At 39.0% G+C, this 23,929-nt stretch overlaps 1 protein-coding gene across 3 annotated transcripts in view; it reads left to right on the top strand.

Annotated features, from left to right (window-relative positions):
* Nucleotides 1–274: 274 nt before the first annotated feature.
* Nucleotides 275–23,929, top strand: part of nnt (nicotinamide nucleotide transhydrogenase) — a 38,402-nt gene continuing 14,747 nt past the window's right edge. Inside the window, exons 1-15 of one of the 3 annotated variants that reach the window (XM_036133929.1) lie at nt 275–349; nt 2,040–2,256; nt 6,457–6,686; nt 7,072–7,289; nt 10,085–10,172; nt 10,346–10,434; nt 10,664–10,851; nt 11,152–11,285; nt 11,802–11,993; nt 12,892–13,045; nt 15,061–15,222; nt 18,939–19,049; nt 21,228–21,373; nt 21,546–21,741; nt 22,322–22,555. In XM_036133929.1, the coding sequence (XP_035989822.1) occupies nt 2,103–2,256; nt 6,457–6,686; nt 7,072–7,289; nt 10,085–10,172; nt 10,346–10,434; nt 10,664–10,851; nt 11,152–11,285; nt 11,802–11,993; nt 12,892–13,045; nt 15,061–15,222; nt 18,939–19,049; nt 21,228–21,373; nt 21,546–21,741; nt 22,322–22,555 (2,296 nt within the window). In that variant the 5' untranslated portion in view covers nt 275–349; nt 2,040–2,102. Of the gene's footprint in view, nt 360–2,039; nt 2,257–6,456; nt 6,687–7,071; nt 7,290–10,084; nt 10,173–10,345; nt 10,435–10,663; nt 10,852–11,151; nt 11,286–11,801; nt 11,994–12,891; nt 13,046–15,060; nt 15,223–18,938; nt 19,050–21,227; nt 21,374–21,545; nt 21,742–22,321; nt 22,556–23,929 lie in introns of those variants that run through there. The other 2 variants (XM_036133930.1, XM_021323504.2) reach the window with 2 other exon arrangements.

Here is a 23,929-nt window from a genome sequence, read left to right as displayed (position 1 = left end):
TTCGATTATGTTTGATTAATGCATTCAGCGGGGAGTTTCTTTATAATTACTTATATATGTGTATGTTTGTATCATGCTTCAGAAAAAGTTTTTTTTTCCAACTAGATTTAAGCCTCATTAGATAAATTAATCACACTAATAATTATTAAATTGTTATGTACATTAAGTCGAAGAGGAATTCCCAAGATACGACAGGGTGTAGTATTATTATTATTATTTTTTCCATCTTTCTGTGATTCGTCACCGACCACAATGCCAACACGGCTTCGCTGCTGCCGCCGTTTAGCGGACTCCTTCCGGGTCGACGGGAAGTCGGCCGTGCTGCACAGAGCCCGAACTGTCTGCAAAGGTCAGTGAAGGTATTCGTCATTAACCTCACTAGTCTCACTTTTCACTGTGCACTTGTTTCGTTCCGGCCTCTTTTGAGTGCGCAGAGGTCTCGTATTGACTCACACCTCGCCCACAATTATGAGACAGTGTTTGTTTTGTTTTCTACGCCACTCAGCGCACCAGCCGGTTAGCTAGCTCGCGTTAGCTCCTCTGTTCTGCAGAGAGAAAGAGAAGGGGGACAAAAAGAAAGCAGTGGAGTCAGCATGGATGTGTGGCGCTCTGCCTCACAGGGGAGCCCTAGTGGGACATGTGCTGACTAAGACACATTAAACTCGCTTAGGTCCTGTGAACGACACGGGTATAAAACCACGACGTTACCATTCATTGAATGCGTGTCACTGTTGTTGTTAGCTTGATTGGAATTAAAGGTTAACGGGCAGCTGTTAGCCACGAGCTCTGTAAACAGAGCCTATTATTCAGCAAGTGTTTGCAAAATAGTGAAATCTGTTATATTTAAACCCTGATGAGTTAAATTGACTGGTATTCCAAACTGTTTTTCTTTATTATAAAGAAACATATGTTACAATTTACATTTTGAAATTTATGGTGGGCCAATTATCAATGCGTAATTAGACAGTGATGCACTTATCATTGATCAGTGCTCAATAGGTGAAATACTGGGAAATCTGACCCCCCTCTAGTTTTTATGTGCATCAAAAGAAGAAGAAAAAACTATTACTATTAGCCACTAGCATGCAACCAGATGCCCTGTTAAGTTTAACTAACAAGTAAGGGATTAGGAACAAATGCCCCAAGCATAAAAAAGATAATTTTTTAATTCATTAATATTCAGTTGGTAATTTTTTATTTATTTATTTCTGATTTGTTGTAATCCTTAAAATGAAAACATCAGAACTGGTAAAAATCTGAATCAGTTTAAACCCCAGTAAAGGTAGAGAGTGATGATTGTAAGAAAAAGCCTGATATATGCATCTCATTAGAAAAAAATGTCAAATCACAAAAGTAAATCACTGCAAAAGAAGTCACTAAAGGCAGGTTTCCAAAGATTAGAGGCAAAGCTGTATTGATTAAACTTAATCAATAGTTAGAATAAACTTGTCATTTTCTGCTGGCACTGGTTGTAGTTTGTTTGTTCGTTTTACTCTGACTTCCCTGCCCGCATTCTGTGTTGTGTGTGTTTAGCTTGTACACTGCGCTGTCTTCTTTATTGAGGTCAAAGAGTGGCAGAGAGAGACGTTTATTGCCAGCCAACCAGTCAGTTCTAGATTAAACCTTACTAAACCAGTCACCAGCTCCAGTTTGGGCTGTCTCATTATCTCTGCGTAGAGCAAACAGGCCGTCTCACATGCTGTCTACTCCGTTAGCATTGGTCAGTGGGCTTCAGATGAAGTAAATGGTTGGTTGTGATTTTTTGCAAATCCCCATGACTTTAAAAGAAATCCATTTTTTTTCCCCTCCTTCCCCGAAGTTTTACGGGACATGTTTGCTAATTAAAGGTCACATGTCAGTGCGTGCTTTTTTTTTTTCTACAGGGCTAAACATTTTTACGTTTAAAGTCAGCTGATGGTGTTAGAAAACATATTGACGTGTTTATTTTTCTTCTTGGGTTCATTCTTTCCCAACCTCTACTCCCCCCCCTCCACCCCCCCCTCTTCTGCTGGCACTCGTCCCACGTGTCTCCTCCCCAGGACGGCTGCTGTCAGTCCCGTTGAGCTCCCCGCTGCAGTGCGATTGTCAGGCTTGCGTGCACCATGGCGAGCCTCCTGCGCGTCGTGGTGTCCAGCTGCTCAGCCCCAGTGCTCGGGGGCGTCTCGTCCGTGAAGGTGCAGACCAGCCCTGCCGTCAAGTTAACATGTGTGCGGTTTTTTAGAACCCATCAAGCTCTGTGGCGGAGTGCAGGCCCAGGTAAGACGCAGTTTATTCTCAAAACAATCAAATGCCACGGTGGGTGCAAAAACAGGATAGTTTCTGCTTTAGAAATGACAGCGTTTTTCAGTTGGAAAGCAACAGGCTGATGATGTAATTCTTCAGTAAAGACTCTGCAGAGGTCATGTCGTCTTTGCTGCCGTGGAATTGCAACAGCCAGTATGGGGATTTGTAGAGTTTGCACTAAAAGCATGCAGTTGTAATGTTGACATTCTCTCCTGGAGAAAAGATGACTATCAGATATATTCTGCAAACTGAGCACATACATCTGTATCAAACCTTTGGCTAGTTTGTCATAACACAAAACAGTAAATAGTTGACCAAAAATATTATGCATGCATTATTAGTCCTCATAAACAAGATGAAGTTGTTGCTTCTTGATTGTACTACTTTTAGGTGCCTTTGCTTAACATAGTTTCTCACAAAGCACCCTTAACAATTCAGCTTAAAGTGAAGAAATGCCTCTTAGCTTAGGAAATAAGAGTCCACTCCTGTCAGCTCCATCTCAGTATGAAAATGCCCTTTACAGAATACATAAAGCAACCACAGTGTGCCTTAAGCCATGTACACCATCCTCACATTGAGACATGGTGGTGGCAGCATCATGCTGTGGGATTACCTTTCTTTAGCAGAGATGGCCAAGATGGACGGGGTCGATGGATGAAGTACAGAGGCTGCAAAAGATCTGAGACAGACAAATTGTATTAGTAAAAATTGAGAAATTCTTGTATCCTTGTAATAGTAATAGTAAGTGGACAGTAGCGTCTTCCATTGTCCACTCTCTTAACAGTTATGCACACATCAAATATTGTGGTTTAATGTGACAAAATGTGGGTGTGCATACATTAGCATGGCGCTATGTATATATAGAGTTAACCCACCTACCTGAAAGTAACACCACCTGCAGTGTATGTGGACTTTCTCATGAGTCCGCATTTCAGCAGCACAGCTTTAACAGTGTCGACATTTTACTGCTATTTGGAATAAAACCTCAATGTTGTGTCCAGTTAAGTGATATAGACAATTTAATTTGGAAAATAAATCTACAATAGAATTCTACCTGTCCATTGTTCTCTGTTGCACGGTTATCTGTAAATAGCTGTTTAAAAATAATTTGTTTTGGCAATATAGAGATATAAATAAAACCAAACAGTTTTCAATCACATTACATGGGATTTTCTTTTAAGTGCTGTAGGAAGTGGTACCTCTATTGTCCTTGAGCTTCAATATGACTTTGAGGATACTGCCACCATTAATCTCAACCGTCCGGGAAGTGTTTAGAGCCTACGAACCAGTACTGGCTGGCTTCAGGAGCTTAGCGTCTGCGTGCGCTCGCTTTTTCCTCCTGGTTCACAGTGACCGAGGTTTGACGTTCCTACAGTTCAGACAGCTCCAGTAACAGCTGGCAACTTCTGTGCTGAACACACAACTACAAACAAGGCTTCGAAGAGTAGGGACACACTGCGCGTGTTGATATGACCTAGCTGTGACCTCCACGGCCTTATGTAGACGGGGATAAATACAGCGTAATTGTACCGCAGACATGTAGATTTGTAGACATTTAAAATCCCTTTAAGTATTTGGCTTGTTGAGATGGGTCATCACAGAAGAAAGAGGAAGGAAAGAGAAACATATCACACTTGTGTTTATGTGAAGAGAAAGACGAGGGGGAAAAAAGTTGTGAGGTGGAATTTTCCATTGCAGCTAAGGCGGCATGTGACCTGCTGGCTGCTTGAACACCAGACGATTCATAGATGGTATTCTTCTCAGACCACTTTCAGTTTGCTTTGTTCTATTTCGCTGTCTTTTTATTCCATTTAAAGTCCCATTTAGTTTCAATGTATTGTTAAGCCCAAAATTATTCATACACCTTCAGAATATTTAAATAGAAAATAATTTCCAATCAACTAAGTAGTTTGTTTCTAATATAAAATGAGACAGGCATCAATTACATATAGCTGGACGATATGGCCAAAACTTATATCACAATATATTTCTTAATTTCTGTCCATACGATATAATTACAATATCGATATAAACAAAATAAAAGTCTCAGAAAGACTGCCAGGAATGCCCACAACAGATGCCTGTACAAACTTAGGACAATTATTTTGTCGTGTTTATAAAACTACTCCATTATAACGTTTTAGAAATATTTGCTTTAAAAAATAAAACACTTTAAACTACATAATACCCAGAATGTCAGTCAGTGACAAAGGCTGTAATCTTAGACTGTAACGTATATTGAAATATTGGAAATGTCATATCACTTTTATTGAATAGTTATATCGCGATATATTGATATTGAGTCATTGTCCACCCGTACTATCACAAGATAGTTTAATGTAAAAGGGGTGTCAATTCTTTGGGGGGAAAAAACAATGCTATTTCATTAGAAAATGACAAATTTAAAGTTATTAATACTTTTCTGAGTAATCAATGGAAAAAAAAAATCTTTGTTGGCCTTACTGAAGTCCAACCCTGTTTATAGTTGCTTGCATGTTTTCTCTGGTATTTTGATGATTTGTCTTTGGTGATGAGCTGCAGGTCTTCTTGCCGTCCTCAACTGATTCTCTGTCAAATTCAAGTTTGGACTCTGGCTTGTTTATGCCAAAACAATAGTACTGTTCAGTCAAAATATTTGTAAAATGTATTACTTTTAAACCTAAATCTGTTAGGGGTATGAATAGTTTTGGGCTTCACTGTATACAATACAAACAAAACAGCATTATGTTGTACCCTGGTAACTAAGCCCTTATATTGCTGTTCAGGGCAGCGCATCATTTTCTGCTTTCAAAGTCTTTAATATTCAAGTTTACAACAAAATACAGCTTTTCTTGAATAATGTTAGTTTTCATTGAATTTCTGCAATATATAGAATGTATTATGACAGTTTTTGTTAAGATTTCTGTTTCAAAAGAGGAAGCATCTTAAAGAAATACTGGAGTTGGCCAACAAAGTTAAATAATTAAAACAATCATTTCCCTGAGGTGTGTAGCAGTGGTGTCAAAACTTTTTGGGACCACATGCTTGTGGGTCAGACAAATTAGATTTTGGTTTTAAAGCAAAAAATGCAAAAATAATATTATAAAATCCTTAATGTTTACCTGCACAACAATAAACTAAACATGCAATACCTGCATGAAACAAACAAAATAGCCTTTTTCTTACTATTATTTTGAAAAGGGGTTTATAAATCATTGTAGACAAATGTTTTAACAAACAGAAATTTGAATTTGTTAGATTTCAAAAACGGTGTCTGCATCCACCACCTGTGCTGGCGGGTTTGTCGTTATTGCTACTATGATAATATAAATGATATTTTGAGTTATTTTACACTTTTTTTGCTTGCCACATAGTTCTATTCTCTTCTGCTTCATAGTTTTGTTGTCACTAGCGCTGGGTATCGATTCAAATTTCAAGAAACGATTCAGATTCTCAAGATTTCGAATCAATTCCTTTTGATTCGGTCCGCTCTCAAATTGGATTGCTGGTATTAAAAACAAGTTTTTAGCTATTACCTGAATTACACGATTGTGTAGTTGTACAACATCTTGATACTAGTATAATATTAACATTCAACAGCAAATTAACAAAGCAATGGTAGTTAATGGCAGCTGTAAGGACCAAACCCTCTCCCTAAATGCTAGAGACATCTACAGCTGCTATTTGGACACTAACCTGGTACATTATTAAAAATATGACATTGAAATTTCACCTCCAGGAGTGGAGTGTGAGACGGAAATACAGACTCACAGATTTAAGTTCACAGTGGAAAATGCATTTCTTTAAATCAATCTTTGGTTATATGAATCAATCTTTAGGAGTTTATATGATAACTGATTCTGAATTGGAAAATATATATATATTTTAACAGCCCTAGATGTTACTATTTATCTACAATGTAGAAAATAATACGGATAAAGAAAAGAAATTGCCTCCGATTTAAGCCAGTTTGCTGTTCCAATGACCCTGTTTGGTGAGTTTGTTTACTTTGAATGGCAGGTTTTAAAAAATACTTCTTAAAATTTGCTACCCTGTGTGTTATACAGCCATGGCCTGCTCTCATCACATTGATTTTTATAGGTTGTTGTTTATTCGTGTCCAGTTTAATATCAAGTAATCATAAAATGTGAATAAATTAACAGGTGGATCTTATTTAAAATTTTGCCTCTCCAGGAATCCCATACAAGCAACTCACCGTCGGCGTTCCCAAAGAGGTTTTCCAGAACGAGCGACGTGTGGCCCTGTCTCCAGCTGGCGTCCAGGCGCTCATCAAACAGGGCTTCAACGTCGTTGTGGAGTCTGGAGCTGGAGAGACCTCCAAGTTTCCTGATGAGCAGTACACTCAAGCCGGAGCAGCAATTAAAGACGTGAAAGATGTGCTGGCGTCTGACCTGCTGGTGAAGGTAGGCTGTAACTGATGGCAGAGCAAATAAAGAAGGCGAAGCAGTGAAAGGAATTTCTTAAAAATATAAATTTTCTTCAGAGTGAAATCTTCTACAGTCAGTATTTCCTTTTAAACTTCAGGTTTCCTACATTTATAGACTTAAAGGAACATATTTTCATTATGTTAGACTATTCTATACAGACTGCTGCAACCGCAAGTTGCATTATGTATTTTTAAGTTGCTCTTACTGCAAAGTGTTGACTTAACCCCTGAATGCTGGCCAAAAGATATATAGAGGAAAAATGAACAAGAACTCATTCCAATGATCTGATCTCAGTATTCCATGTGTAGAGTGGTAATATCAGACATTTGTACTTATGTGAACTGGATGTGTCTGATTTCAGGTGCGCGCCCCCACATTTAACCCTGCTTTGGGCGTTCACGAGGTGGATTTGATGAAGGACGCGTCGACTTTAGTCAGCTTCATCTACCCAGCTCAGAACCCTGAACTGATGGACATGCTGTCTCAGAAAAAGGCCACAGTCCTGGCAATGGACCAGGTGCCCAGAGTCACCATCGCCCAGGGTTTCGATGCACTGAGCTCCATGGCAAACATTGCAGGGTAGGTACATAATCATTCCTGTCCTGTAATTAGATTCTCATTTAAAAAAAAACAACAACAACTTAGTTCCTATTCCATTTCTAGACACATTTACAGCTGGATATTAGCTGTAAATTTAGTTCACAATGCTAGTTATCTATATATTATACTCATAGGACAAATCTATCAGTAAAATTCTGTCTATAATAGTATACATCTCTATATTTATTCAGTAAAAACCCCTCTCCTGTACTTATGGAACCATTGTTTATCCTGCACTTGCTGCTATTGCACTTCTGTTTAAACTGAATTTCGTTACCTTGTACCTGTACCTGTGTAATGACAATAAAGTTGAATCTAATCTAATCTAATTTCTGTGTCTAAGACAGCGGTTCCCAAACTTTTTTAGCCGCACACCCCATCGTGTGTCCCAACTGGGTCTCACACAAAGTGGTTTACAAGCTAAACAGCCCGATGTTAAAAGATCAGCATCAAAGTGAAAAATTTTAAGAACTTTTGTAAAAACCTGCTTTTTTTATAGTTTATTTCCAAATTATAATATTTGTATATTTTTCAGACTATAAATCGCTCTGGAATATAAGTCTCATCAGTCAAAAATTGTGTCATAAAAAGGAAAAAAAAACATATAGAAGTTGCCCTGGACTATAAGTTGCATTTATTTAGAAATTTATTTCACAAAATGATAGAATTAAAAACTGACATTTAATCTGGTAATACAATTTATTAAATTAAACCGTTGCATCCACAGCACGTTAAATAACATGGAACATACACAGGGCTCTCAACTCTCACGCATTGACCATGTGACACACGCATTTCACTGACTTCACACGCTCACACGCAAACATGAAATTTCTCACGCATAAAAATCACAAAGCCCATCTGGGCTGCGGACGACAAAACTCCGCCTTCTGCTGAGATGTTTCGGCTTCTTTCACAGCTTGTGGCCATCAGTAATTCCTGCTGCAGTTCTTTTTAACAGAGCAGCAGGAAGAGTGATCAGAGTTATGAATAATTTTAGTCTTAACAGTGGTGAAAGTGAGCCGGTAAGGTCCTGTACCGCGTACACAGGAGGGGGGGGGGAGAGCTGCTGCCAGATGACGGTTCATTCAGAACCAGTCATGGCTGCACGCTGATCATAAAACAGTTCTGCTAACCAGATGCAGTTTAAAACGCCACTTGGTCTGTTTATAAGTTTCGTTTTTATTAATTCTGCATTTTTTAACTACATGCACCGTATTTCTGTGCCTCCACGCTTGCTCCTCTCCCCCCTCCTTTCCCTCGGAGCAGGTGCTTTCTGGGCGTCAGTGCGCTCTGGGCGCACTGACGAGAGCAATAGAGATTCTGATCAGCGCGGCGACTGACTGAAAAACCTGTCGCTGTGAAAGGTGATGAGAATGTTATAAACTGTAACAGTCTAGAAGTGCATTGAGCTGAAAGGAGGGAGACATCAGCAGCTGGATCGTGCGTAAAGACGCAGAGGGAACCTCTGTGTGCTTCAGTGTTGCTGCTGAGGGGAAAATGTTGACCATAAAGACTTGATGAAACTCAGCCTGATTCACCAATCAGGTTATAGATTTACAATGATAAACAATCCCATAGATGAATGTGTATCAGTATAATAATTCGGTCAATAACTTAAAACTACTTAATTTGATTCAGTATTATTTGAACAATTGTGTATTTTTTATGTTTTAATCCATTAACTTAACAATAAAGTATTAATACGTCTCTTTCTCTTTTTAACACAAGTAATACATGTCTACTTCATTGTCTGGTGGGATAAAAATGAGATGAAGTTGACTCCACCGGCTCTTCCAGGGTCTGGTTAGCCCCGCCCCAAACCAGCCCCGCCCCCACATTAGCATAATCTCACTCTTAACTTTTGATAAAAGTTGAGAGGTCTGAAGATGCATGTGAGGGTGAATGGGATAAATTAGCATAACAAGCCAGCAACTCGAACTGGGAAAGCTGTCAGCAGCACATTTCAGCGTAACGGGCCCTAATGCTGAAAGTTGTCAAATTACTTAGAAATTAGAGCGTGAGCGTAACAGTGCTACATGCTAAGCTAACAGTACGACACGGATGTTTGAGAGCAACACAAAGAGGTCAGTAAAGCTCTTGAATGTACATCAGGGAAGTTGTAAACTACGGACAACATAAGCTAATGCTAGCTGTTATTATCTTCACAGCCAGCCAATAATGAGGTTCTGTCCGTGTCTGGGATCCCCTTTTGAGCTGCCCCACACAACGCTCCACTGCGTGAATGCATACTGAAACAAAATGTGTCCAGTCTTTGTTGTCTAGAAATTATGTTTCAATACATTTTTAAGTGGTACATGAGCAGCCAGTGGTTTTCACAAGCCTAGAGCGCCCCCTGGCAGCTATAGACGGTAATGTTTACTCTGTGGTTTATGTGGGTTAGTTTGAATTAGCACCTTCCAACATGTTATATATTTGATATACGTCACACCTGAATTTAATCACAGGATTAGCCAGACTATACCAATACCATACACTTTAAACGCCCACAGGACCAAAGTGCTACATATAATCATAAAATACAAATGATCAATCATAAATGGTATATAAAATTAGTAATAAAATTAAAGAAAGTAAAATGCAGCTACAGAAAAAGCACAGTCCCCTCTTTTCTCAGACTATGAAAAAAATAAATAAATATGGTATTGCTGTCATATTTAACGCAAAGTTGCATACCTTTTTGAATGTTTTTCAGTCAGCTTTCTACCTTATACTTGTGCTTCTACATTGTCCCTTCTTTTTTGTCTTTCCAGGTACAAGGCAGTCGTGTTGGCGGCTAACAGCTTTGGACGTTTCTTCACCGGACAAATCACAGCCGCTGGTAAAGTGCCCCCTGCAAAGGTAAGAGTTGTGTCAATATGCATGTTTGTGCTGTCGTCCATCTATTTAGTTGAAGTCGTCCTTGATGTTTGCAGTCAAAGCTGCAACTGGCAGCTTTGACTGTAGCTGCGCGGCTATGCTGCAGCCCTGCGTTGCTCAGTCCCGGCCGTTTCTGTGTCCGTGTCTGGGAATAGGTGCTGATTATCGGAGGAGGTGTGGCAGGTCTGGCAGCTGCTGGTACCGCCCGGGCCATGGGAGCCATCGTCCGCGGATTTGATACCAGGTCAGTAGTTCTAAATCTCTTTTTTTGTTTTGTTTTTTATTCTCATATCTGAAGCGTTGCCCCTTTAATACTAGAGTGCACTATGTCGTCTTAATGTGTTAGCCGATCACTACTGGACCTCCTAATATTTTTTTCCCTTACCTGCAGCATGTATTTCATGATCAGCTCTCATTCATTTCTGTCCAGCGGTTATTTCCCCTTCTTTAAGCTCCTCTCCTCTCTCTTCCAGGGCTGCAGCTTTGGAGCAGTTTAAATCTCTCGGCGCAGAGCCGCTGGAGGTGGACATAAAGGAGTCGGGAGAAGGCCAGGGAGGTTACGCCAAGGAAATGTCGAAGGAGTTCATAGAGGCAGAGATGAAGCTGTTCGCCAAACAGTGTCAGGAAGTTGACATTGTCATCAGCACGGCTCTCATCCCCGGTACGCTCAATAGCATAAAACATAATACACATGAGTATATGCTGACTACTTAAGCAGTGAAGGGTACATTGCTCATGGTCACTCCTTTAAATCAAGTTTATAATTTTTTATTTTTATTTTTTTTTATCTATTGGGAATACCATGGGTGTCATACTTATGTGAGGGAAATACTTCATATAGTTAACATGATCAAAAGATTCACATCAGCCTTAGATGTCTTATGCTTTTTTTTATATTGAATAGATTTAACACCTTTTTAAAGCAATTGTTTTTTTTTTTCTTGAAATTGTAATACTGCAGGTAGGCGGGCACCAATTCTCATCACCAAACCAATGATAGAGAGCATGAAGGATGGTTCAGTGGTGGTGGACATGGCAGCCGAGGCCGGAGGGAACATTGAGACCACGGTTCCAGGAGAGCTGTCCGTACACAAGGTCAGTGCAGAGCAGAGCTTCAGCTAGGACCTGGAAAACTAGAAGTGCACCTTTAAGCTCCACTGGAGGAAAGTCTTTGGAAAAAAACAACATTTTAAATGGTGCAAAATGAGTCTATTTTTGTATGCCTGCCTTTCAATTACTACCTTTTTAGTGACAAAAATAAATTTCTGTCATTGTTTTAACATTCAGCAAATTCAACTCTAGGGCGGATAATTATTTTATATAATGCAAATTGTCATCGCATCATCAGTTTATTTAGGATGTGCATGTCATTTTAAATGGTGAAAACAAAACCGGATGTTATCGTAAACCCAGATTCATTAAATCGACAGAATAATCAGAAAGTATAAAATACAATTTCATTATGCACTTATTTAAATAAATAGGAATTTGTTTCTAAAAATCTGGCGCAAGAAAACATGGTTTTGTTTTTTTAATTTGTGCTTGTATCTGATTTATTTTGGGTTTTGAAATAATTATTTCCCCTTTTTTCAATGTGATGATTATTTGTAGGGGGTGACTCACATTGGCTACACAGACCTGCCCAGCCGCTTGCCTACACAGTCCAGCACTCTGTACTCCAACAACATTACTAAGCTGTTGCGGGCAATCAGCCCAGACAAGGAAAACTTCTACTTTGATGTCAAGGACGTGTTTGATTACGGGACCATGGATCACGTTGTGCGAGGATCCATTGTCATGCAGGTATAAGCTCTCAACCACAAATGTGTCTTTTTGGTGATGCGCTCTCTCTGATCGATATGTTGCGGTGTGTGTTTTGGTTTCATGGTAGCTGTTTGTTAGATCTGTGGTGCAACAGAAAAAAAACAAACAAAAGATATGCTTATTTTTATTTCATTTTAGCAGAAAATATTCCTTTTATATTGGCAGCAAATTCCGTTTATAAGCGGCATTTCTGTTGGCCTCCATAAACCAGCTCTTCAATTTCTTTTCACCGCATTTACAGAGCATGATTAATCTGCCTTGTTACTCCAGGTTTGATGGTTTTACAGCTCTAAATTCTAGTTGGCATTGTGGTGATTCGGGATCATTGGTCAGGGGAATGCTGTTTAATTTTTCAGGCATGTGTATGTTCAGAACGAGTATATACATGTTTACATCTCTACTGTGTTTCAAAGAGAAATGAATGAGGCAGAACTCTTTTTGCCAGTGAGTGGATTTTAGTAAAAAAGCACAGAATAAATCAGAAGATTGTAGGTGCCTTCATTAGTCACTAGGTGTCACTCAAAGACTTTTCAAGACTTTTCCCAGTGAGATTTAACAGCTACAGATGAGTCCATGCCCTTAGTTGGACTTAAACTAAATTTAGCTCCAAAAAAAAAACACTTCAGATGTTTTTATGTGTGAATGCAATAATATGTAATTTTAAACATCAAATGAATAACCATTAAAAATATTTGTCCTTTAATAACGCCATTCTTTCCATCATTTAATGCTGTGACCTCATTTAACTCTAATATATGAATTACCAAGCCATAAAAGCAACATGATGGCTTTGATCCGTTTAAATGTTTGTTTTCTAACTGTTATCTGTCTCATGATGCAGTATTTTATTTCTTTATTTTTTTGTCATTGTTTCTAGAATGGGAGGAACTTGTTCCCCGCTCCTCAGCCCAACAACATTCCCACCGCTGCTCCTCCTAAACCCAAGACCATCCAGCAGATCGAGGCAGAGAAGGCCGCGCAGGTCTCCCCCTTCAAGGCCACACTCACCACAGCCAGCATGTACACTGGAGGTTTGTAGCTTTGGGCGAGTCTGATCATAGCGCTATAATTTGATTCTTCATTAGAGAAAATTACACATGTCCAGATTTCTCTTTCATCACCCGTTAATGGTTAGCAGCGGCTCCCGAGGGGAGGTGGAGGTGTGCCGAAAGGTGAAAGATGGGTTAACAAGCTGCTTTTTAAGTCGCTGCTGGAATGTGTGCAGGAGACGAGAAGTGACAGGCACATTTCGAAGGTCTGTGCGCGCGCGCACACACACACCGTCTCACGCGCACACTTTCTGTTGATCTCAGGAAGTGTGCGTTGTAAAAACAGTTTTATGCTAGTTGTTTGAAGTAGAGCTTTGGTGAGGGGTTCTCATAGCGCTGCACAGAGTTTGCTGTAAGTGCACCGCATGTAGTTATGTGCTGCACACATTGTCTAGATGTGGGAGTTGTTTCCTACTAAGAGCCACCACACAGCTGCCATAACCTACATACACTTGGTTAAATGGCTTTTAGTCAGCAATGAAATGCAGCTTTTAGATTAATTTAGAGGATTGACCTGAAAGATGCAACAATTTTAGCTCTGAAAGTATTGTAATACAAAGGTATTATGAAAGTCCTGATCAACCTGATTAAATTTAACTTTGATCTCGTCCTTTCTACATGAACTTTTAGAAATATTCATTGTTAAATTTAGATACGTTTTTTTTACTACAATCCCACATTAAAATTTTACTCTGAAAAACATGAGAGTTGGGAATTTAGTATATTTTTGGCATATGATTCTGGTTAAAAATGAAACTGCATGCCACCCAAAAATGTTTTACATTACAATCCGTACAAAATACACACTTTTTGTGCAATCTGTGTTTAACTAATCTTTAAATTACAGTGCATCCAGAAACAGCCAGAGGTTTTTCACAGGGCTTGACTTTTTCACATTTTAGGTTCAAATCTTATTTCAAAATGTATTAAATAAAAAAATGCTGCTCAAAAGTCTACATACAGCACACCACAGCAACAAGGTGAAGAACATTCTTTAATATTTTCAGGAATTTGTCAAGAGCAAAACAACTATAAATGACATGTTCACAAATAGCGTTTGGTATTTACTCTAAATCACATTTAGTATTTATACTCTCAGCTCTTTTTGGAAGCGTCTATAGAGTCATTCTCTATAAAATTTGAATATTAGTGAAAAGTTAATTTATTTCAGTAGCTCAATTCACTAAGGTAAACACATGAAATTGATTAACACAGACTGATTATGTTTTAAAACCTTTATTTCCATTCCATCTATTATGACTTTTTTTCCCCAACTCCAGCTATTAAAAACACATTTAAGATTCCAGTATTGCATCAGACCAAGAAAAAAAGAACAGCATGTTAAAGTTTTTTTTAAAGGTACCTTTTAATCTGTCAAACAAGCCTCTTAGAAATGCATATCCTAATTTATTGATTATGACTATAAGCATGACACAAACCACTCCTTGTCATCTTATAAGATGAACTGCCATCTCAGAGGTTCCCCCTGATGCAGTTTTTTTATCTATCTTCACCTAAATGCTGTGGTCTTACCCTTTATGCAGAATAGTCTGTTTCTGGCACAGAAAAACATTTCTATTGTATAACCCTGTTACTAACATGCTTCAGGGTGGAGGTGGTGCTATCCAGATGATGAGCAGCGTCAATATCCTCGTGGTTCCAAACCTCCACAGCGCTTTTTGGGATGCTGCAAACACGTCCTTCACTTCCAACATTTGTCCTTTGACTTAATCCAGTCTCTGAGGTCTTTAGGCAGTTATTTTGACTTCATTACTTGGTTTCTATTCTGATATGCTCTGTTAACTGTGAGATCGTATATCAAATCATTTCCAGCCAACTGAATTTTACCACATGTGAACTCAAAAAGATTTCAACGTATGTTTAATGTGGAAAAAAAACTCTGATTGTACTTAATTTGGATCTCAAGACAGAGTTTCACTTTAACCTGCTTTGATGATGCCTCACAAGCAGCTCTAACTCTTCTTTTTCCAAAACAGGTATCGGCACCCTGCTTGGCCTGGGCTTGTCGGCTCCCAACGCCGCCTTCACTCAGATGGTCACCACCTTTGGTCTTGCTGGCATCGTGGGATACCACACCGTTTGGGGAGTCACTCCTGCTCTGCACTCTCCGCTCATGTCTGTCACCAATGCCATCTCAGGTTGGTAGACGGGGGAGCAACGGTGACCATGAAACACATGAGTTGCTCAATCTGTGCTCTCACATGAGTCTGGTAGTGACAACCCTAACTATATATATATATATATATATATATATATATATATATATATATATATATATATATATATAAAATCGCTCTTAATCTGCAGGGCTTTCTCAACTCAAACACTTTTTTTCGGACTTTATTCCCCCTGCAATTAGTATATAAATAAAAAAAAAACTAGCTCCAGTCAGTTTTTGTATTAGAATAAAATAATTGTATAGGTGTATTCATTCCATCCGTCAGTCCTGCATTTCTTTTATCCGTCTGTCCATCCATCCAGCCATGGACCGATTCCTTCACTCCTTTGCTAGTTTAACCATCCATCCATGGTATGATGTGTCCATCTCTCCAGTTCCCTATTTCTCGTCCCTCTCTTAGTTCGTCCACTCATTAATCCAATAATGAGCCAGACTGTCCATTTGTCTCTCCATCCAGTACTTTCTGTGTCGGTTTGTCTGTCCATATTTTTATCCATTAATAGATTGATATGCTTGTCAAACCAATAGTTTATTCATTAGTTTGTCCATAAATCCTCGGATTGAACCGGCCACCTATCCCTCTGTCCATTGTGCCGTTCATCTGTTAATTTGTCCATCCATCTGTCCTTGGACTGGTGCGTCCGTCCACTTGTCCATGCATTAGTTCAGTAGTAGTCACCCATATGATGAGGGAGACTCCACCCATCTGTCAACACTTTCTTTTCTTTTTTTTAATTAGTTATTTAAAGCCTGATTATTTTAGAAATATGGCTGCGAACTTCAGAAATTTTAATCTGGAAAATTAGTGACTTTTGACTTAATAAATGATCCTTGGTGATATTTTTTTACTTGTTAAAGTTTGTTGTTTAGTTTTTATTTCATCTGATGAGCAGCATCAATGTTAGAGAACTGAGCTCGGTTCCTGCCAGAGCAACAAGACTTTTTGTGTTTTTGTCACTGAGGGGTTGAAGGGTTACACGTAGGTCTGATCTCGGGAGCCTTTGATCACGCTGAAGCAGGAAGTAACACACCGTTGGTGATCTTCTCTCTTGAACACAGTTGGACGTCAGAGCTCAGTTGTCGAGCCTAAAAGTTTATCAGCTCAGGGACAGTTAACACTTATTTAAAGTTGTAGTATTGACCCCAATGGCCTCTTAAGCCGTTTGTGCATTCACAATGTTCTTTCTTAATCTTTGCCTGTTTTTGCTGCCTTTTTAAAATGTGTGAATTTGTCACCAAAAAAAAAACAACAACAACCACAAGATGTTCTTTAACATTAGACAAACAAGAGAAATGAGGCTTGAAGTTTATTTCAAGGGTTCTTTTTGACCTGTGCCTGCCACCTAGTTCTTCTTTTTTTCCCCTTTCTATCTGTTCTTTGTCCAGATTTTCTGCGGTTGTATAAATGTTTCACTCCTGTCACTGAGCGGGTCATGGATGCAGTCAGATTTTGCTGTTGTTGTGCCAGGCATTGTTGAGACACGCACACGTACACTGAAAAACACAATCGTTGGCAGACATCAGAGAATCTCGGTGGAGTTTAAAGTCTTAGTGATGGACAATAATATTCTTCTTTTAACATTCATAGTGTTACCTCCACTGCTGGGTCAGCCTAAGTTCTTTAGATACTGGTTTCACATCCAGTCGAAAACTAAATATCATTTGTCACATCTGCTGACTGGAGAAGGAAACTTTATTCTACTTGAGAGCGCTGACTCAGTGTCTCCCCGTTTGTTCCAGGAGACCTAATGTTTGTCACAGAATCAGAAGTTGATCAAATATACACCTTTGTATGTGTCATAGTTGGCACCAAGGTTTGTCTAATGGTGTGTTTTGCCTTTTTGACTGATATGTTCATTGTTGGGGACAGACAGCCCCTTCGGGCTCCACATTAGGTGTGTAACTGTATCTGAAACTGTTTTTGATTATCAACATTTTTGGAGCCGCCATGCTCCAAAAATGTTGGCTATTTATTCCCCCCCTTCCCCCTTCCCCACAAATAAATATCTGTAGTTATGTACTGTACCAATAATACAATGCAGTATAGATATAATCTTTTTCCTTTTTTGTGCTCTCAATATTTCAGATCATCAAAAAATAAAAATCAGTCAATACAAAATGCTGTTTTTAAATAATATTTCATTTTTAGCAGAAAAGGGCAGTTCAAACCAACCTGGCCCTATGTGGAAAAGTAACTCTTGTTATATCTGTAATGTGATTAGTGTCAATCTTAAATTAACTGTTTGGTTACATTTTTAGTCAATGTATCAATTTATAATAGAACTTGTCTTTAGTAGTCTAAATGATCTCAAAAAGCAACACACCTTGCTTAAATCCAAAATTGTTATACAATATGATATCTTTAGTTAGAGGCAGAGGACTCTAAAGAAGAGCAGTCCTGCACACAGCCATAACATCTATAATCACACCGAAAAAAACTTGGATAGTCTTTTACTTTAAAATGTTTTTTTGTTTTGAATTAATAGTGTTTTTTTTATTGAATTTAACTGTTTTTTTTTAACATCCATCCAGCCGTTTGTCCATTATCAATCCATATGTGTGTTTATCATTTAATTTATCTATCTGCCTGCTCATTTGTTTATTCAACATCCATGTATCCTCTTGTTCATCGTTTTTCCATTATCTGTTATTCCAGTAATTTATATTTTATCTCTTCATCCATCCACTTGTTTGTCCAACCGCTTTTCGATTTTCCATTTCCGTTTTTCCCAGTTTATCCTGCAGTAGTCTGTCGATTTTGTTTGTCCGTCCATTTGCTTGTCCAGCATCAATCCTTTTTCAATGAACTTTTATATTTGCACTTTGAAAATAGGACAAACAAGAACAAAAAAAACTTTAATTTTTCTATGCCAACAGGAGGTTTTCAGAAAAAAAAGAGAGAAAAAATGGGCAATGTATGGTAATTTAACATGGAAAATGTGTAGAAACCCTATATTTCGATGTTTGTAAAACTTGTGCCGATTGTCTTCTAGCACAGGATCTTGATGTTTCTTGCTGTGTTCATATCTTTTGATTTTTAGTACAGATCTTAAATTAGCTTGTAATTACATAATAGAAGTTGAAAAATGATGTTTGGCAACATTTGAGACTTTGTATAAGGCCTGATATACAAACATGATTGTAAAGCTGGCTTTTGGCAGAGAAATAAGGCCAAACTTCCACTTTTTTTCTTCTTCAGCTGAGAGGCTAATTGAGGATTGCAGACTGCAACCACAAATATGCATGCACACAAGCACACACACCTGTTGGTCAACCTAAAAACGCACACAAGTCTGTGTGAAAGCGAGCTGTAAGGGCTGTGTATTGCATCTTACTTCCTGTAAATCATTACAGAGATGATGTTATCTAGGCTTCCGGGGTATTTTTGGGTAAAAACACACACAAACACACTCTCAAACTCTCCTTTTTGGTTTTTATCGTTTTATCTTCCCGTTTCTTTCTTTTTTCCAGTCCGCCAGGCACACTGTTTTCTGAGCACTGTGTCTGTAGAAGTTCTGCTAAACAAATCTAATAAGTGTTGATTCAACGTTTAGAGTTCCTCCCTTTTGACGCATCAGTTTCACCAAGGTTTTTATTGCCATGTCATTTGTTATGAAAATGTAATTTCATGAACACTGACAAATGTATATGTGTATATTTATATGTGGTCTGCAGGTCTGACAGCTGTGGGTGGTCTGTCCCTGATGGGAGGCGGCTACTTACCATCTACTACTGCAGAGACATTGGCGGTGCTTGCTGCCTTCATTTCTTCGGTCAACATTGCCGGTGAGTCACCTAAACGCAGATTCCTCACACTGACCCCTTGCCAGTTACAGCAAGGCGAGCCAAAAATATATCAACTTACGCTGGCGATCGAGTTGGTTTGTGTCTATTGTACCATAACATCATTTCAGCTGTCCCTTGTTATCCGTCTGTTCAGACCAGAGTCAGCGGCCAGGGCTTGGACCACACACATCCAGTCATTTGTCTCCACTAAATAAGTCCCATTGCAATGATAAATAATTCCTCAAATCATTAGTATACTCATCACTTTCTAATAGCCCTGGGAAATGGTGTTCTTCTACACTTTAGCTTCTCTGTGCCAACAGGAGGCTTTCAGGGGAAACTGATGCAAGTGAATGAACAGCTGACAGGCATAATGAAATAGTTCACAGCATAGATCATACAGGACAAAGTGCGTATTACTTGTTTTTAGTTCCACATTTTAACTGGTTTCCAAATTACCCAGAAACCCATGAGAACAGAAAAACATAGGACAAAGACACATTAAGTCCCATCCTAGAGAAGCAAAGCCTGAAATCTGGTGCTCAGTTTAATAATTGGTTAAATTTAGTAAATGGATAAAAAAAAATTCTGTTTTACGTGTTAATGTTACTAATTTCCATTTATCAACAGTGCAGAGGACTATAGCAGCTGCCTTTCAATTAGTTTTTTAGGACTTTTTAAAAATTAGAGTACAACATTTCCTTGCATTGGTTTTTATTATTAATCACATCCATTTTAACACAATTCTTTGAAAAAAGAAAATGGAATATGGGGAAACATTTGCATTTCCAGGCTTATCTTTTTACAGAAAAAGTAGAATTTCTAAAGAATGATGGCTAAAACACCTTCCATTCACATTAAGTATTCATTAAGTTATACTGATTAGCATCATTGTGGGTTTTTTTTTACACAAATTTTAATTGAGAAACTACATAGTTTGTGTCCCTAACTTCACTCCTTTACATATATTTGGTTTGAAATTCAATGCAGGTTGAACCTTAGGATGGCGCCACACTGACAGTTTGACACAAAAGCTGGATTTCCACAAATATGCAGTACATTTTCAATATAATCACCAGGGAAATGTAGACAACACTTTAAGACAACCATATTAACAGTTTATCTGCAAAAAAAAAGTTGAATTGTGGGGTGAGTTAACCTTTAAGTAGTAGTTGAACCTCGTCGTCTATCCATAGGAAATCTTTATTCTCTGCCGTCTCGAACATTTGCGCCGACTCTTAGTCGGTACGCGAGCGCAAATTGAGTTTCGAAGGACATAGCACCACTATTGGCAAAATTGTCGGAATTGCACCGTTTTGTCAACCTAGTTTATAATGAGAATGTTGTCATGTTAACAGAGATGGAACAAAAATCCTGTTTTCAATGGATCATTGTTGCGTAAACAGGGCCTTAGTAAAAAAAATCTTTCCATCTGCACAGCTTTCAAAACCAGAGAGAATGTCTGTCCAAAAAAAAGCAATGTTTGTACCAGAAAAGAACTAATAAAGTTTTTAAAAAGAAGAAACCATGATGTGAGTAACGGAGCTTCTCCAACATCCTGCAACGTTAAGCAATGCACAAGTTCCTTAGAAAAAAATGTAAGATTTTTTTTTTTTTTTACATTTCTTTTGGTTGATTTCTTTCTTTTTTTTTTTGGGGGGGGGGGGTTAAACAAAGAATAAAAGGAAATGTCGAAAAGCTGTTGTTGGATTCTTGCTGTCCGTAGACATACCTGCAGAGACAGTAGTCTGTATTATTCAGTTTTAATTCGGGTATTCTGTGGCCTACGTTACAAGTACTGGATAGAAACACGTGCTTACCTCAGGTTTGCCTTTTATGTGTCTGTAACAACAATCAGTTCAGACAGTAATATGATCTATTCGTAAAACACTGAGACTCTGTCTGCTCACTGCTTTGCACTTATGCGGTTTTCTGTTTGAAATGGGGTTTTACTGACAAAGTACACTCATTAAATTCCTCAAATTTGTTATTGGGCTTGGCAACACGTTTAAGCTGTTGGCTTTGCGGCATCTGTTGACAATATTTGGGTGCACTGACCGGCAGCCTCCAACCTTTTCCCTTAAATCATGCTTTTTTTCTTTTGCTGTTTTTGTTCTTTGAAAAAGATTTTTAAATTCATTAAGTCAATATAACATTTTTTTTCGGTTTTCCTTCCAGGTGGTTTCCTGGTGACCCAGAGGATGCTGGACATGTTCAAACGTCCCACCGATCCTCCCGAGTACAACTACCTCTACCTGCTTCCGGCTGGCGTGTTCATCGGAGGCTACGCTGGCGCTCTGCAGGCTGGATACAATGTGGAACAGGTGCAAGAAGATGCTGGTGCCATGTCCATGTGTTGTTCAGTGTATTTAAGCATTTGTGGGCCTTCCCTTTCAGAACAAGTGGAAACCAGACCTCTGAATGTGCCCTTTGTTGATCCAGGTGTTGCACAGGACTTCCCAACTACAATTATTGGGTCTTTCTTTTTCTCGACAGATGATGTACTTGGGTTCTGGTCTGTGCTGTGTCGGTGCCCTTGCGGGTCTGTCCAACCAGTCCACGGCCCGCCTCGGTAACGCTCTGGGAATGATCGGAGTCGCAGGAGGGCTGGCTGCCACTCTGGGTGCCCTCAAACCCAACCCCGAGCTCTTGGCGCAGATGAGCGCGGCCATGGCTGTGGGTGGCTCTGCTGGTAAGCGCGTTTGTATTTACTTTACCAGAACAATCTGTGAGACTTGCAGGCAAACCCTAATACTTGCAGGATAGCGCCGCAGCAGATGGGCACGGGGTTTTTGTGCTGTTTTCCCAAGTTCGGAAAGATTACGAAGCAGGTGTGCGCGGGGGTTTGTGATGTTTACATCAAACGCAGCATGACTAACTCTCGCCAGACGCTGGAGGTCTGTCAGAGAAACCAGCATCAGGTATTACTCACTTTCTCGCTCCGCTCTGGGACAGTTGGATCATTTAAATGCTAATTGTTCCAGTAACATAGCTGAAAAGCCAGACTAAACTATCCACGCAGATAATAATGCTCTTTAGCAGATAAAGGCGCGTTGAAAGGCTTCCTGCAGGACATGTGTGCACACAAACACACTCACCGCGGACAAACGGAAACATTTCCCAAGGCGAGCCTCATCAGCAGCACCTGGCTCTTCCACAGGGCCCCACTTCCCAGCAGAACTCTGATTGTGATTTTGTGGTATTTCTGCCCAGGAGCTTTTGGGGGCATTCTGCTTTATTTATTCATCTTTTTTTTCTTTATCTATCTCCAGGTTTGGCCATCGCTAAGAAGATTGAGATCAGCGACTTGCCTCAGCTTGTGGCGGCGTTCCACAGCTTGGTGGGGCTGGCTGCCATGCTCACTTGCGTGGCCGAATACATGATCGAGTACCCTCACTTTGCCACCGACCCCGCGGCCAACCTGACAAAGATAATCGCTTACCTCGGCACTTACATTGGTGGAATCACTTTCAGCGGCTCTTTGGTAGCGTACGGCAAACTGCAAGGTGAGAGTTAGACCAGCTGGTTACAGCATTGTAACCATTTGAGCTCTTTGGCTGCTTAGCGCCAGGTGATGAAGTTGTTCAAGATGTTATCTGTTAGGGTTGGACAATTAATCACATTTGCAATATAATCGCAATAAAAAAAACAACACACAATTTCCAAAACGCAGAGGTCTGCAATATTTGGTTATGTAACAATTAATGGAGCAGAGACGCCCTTTAGGTATCAGTAATATGTTTATAGTGGGTTTACTCCCACATGGAAGGGAAGAGAGTTGCAGCAATGAGATGATCTAATTTTATTTGTTTTAGTTTACATAATCAATACTTGTTTACCAGAAACTTTGAGGAATCTCACGATAGCATTAAGTACTGATCAAACTGTTCAATACATAGACTTGTTTGTTGGCTGTACTTTGCATTTTATGTTCAACAAGGATTGTTGTCCAACTCAACAAGCTATTCTCTTGAATAATAATATTCTGATTAATAAAATCAGTCAAATTTGTTGTTTTTAAATAGTCCTTCTTTACAAACATCTTCACCTACAGCCAATTTTTGTTGCTTCTGGCTAATGCAGAGAAAAGTCAAAATTAAATCGCAATCACAATAATGGTTGAAATGTATCACAATTTAGATTTTTAGCAAAATCGTGCAGTCCTATTGCCCATCACTAAGTAAGTTGTAAAGGATTGTTAGATATTTCATGACTTACTACATGGTGCATTCATAAGTGAAGCTTATTAGCATTATTTTCTGGGTAATTCCATTTTGCTGCTAAAAAAAAGCCTCCTTCAAATTCTGGAAAGATACAGAATTAGGTGTTATTACATTTAGATAAGTATGATGGGAAAATACTCTCTATAAAAATGTATGTTTTAAGACTATTCCCATTATTCCATTGCACAAAAGGTTTATTCATCTGTCAGTCTTTGTCCTCCATCCATTTGTCCATCATTTCTTCTGTGTGGCCACTCATCCATAAATCTCTACATACATTAATCCATCCATCTGTCAACCATCTTTATATTCATCCATCCATTCGTATTTCTGTCTTTGTTAATTGATTCTTCTATCCCTCCATTTATCCATTCATCTGTCCATCTGTAGGAACTTTTGTATTTATACTTTTAAAAAAATTACAGAAAACGGTAAAGAACTCTATAAACTGCAGTCTTAAAATTACAAAAGTGTAGAACTTTGGCTTGAGAGTCTGCCGTCATCAGAGCGCGGTTCTTTATAAACACATAAATTAACTCTTACTAGCTAAACAGGTCTAAGGACTTCTTGAGTTTAACGTTATCTTCAGGAACTCGGGTGAGAACTAAACCTGAAATGAAACCCATATTATTTGCCGGACAATTGGTGCCAATGCTT

This window comes from Fundulus heteroclitus, unplaced genomic scaffold (genome assembly GCF_011125445.2).
Source record: "Fundulus heteroclitus isolate FHET01 unplaced genomic scaffold, MU-UCD_Fhet_4.1 scaffold_70, whole genome shotgun sequence".
NCBI lineage: Eukaryota > Metazoa > Chordata > Actinopteri > Cyprinodontiformes > Fundulidae > Fundulus > Fundulus heteroclitus.
This window is presented reverse-complemented; position numbering and strand designations above follow the sequence as displayed.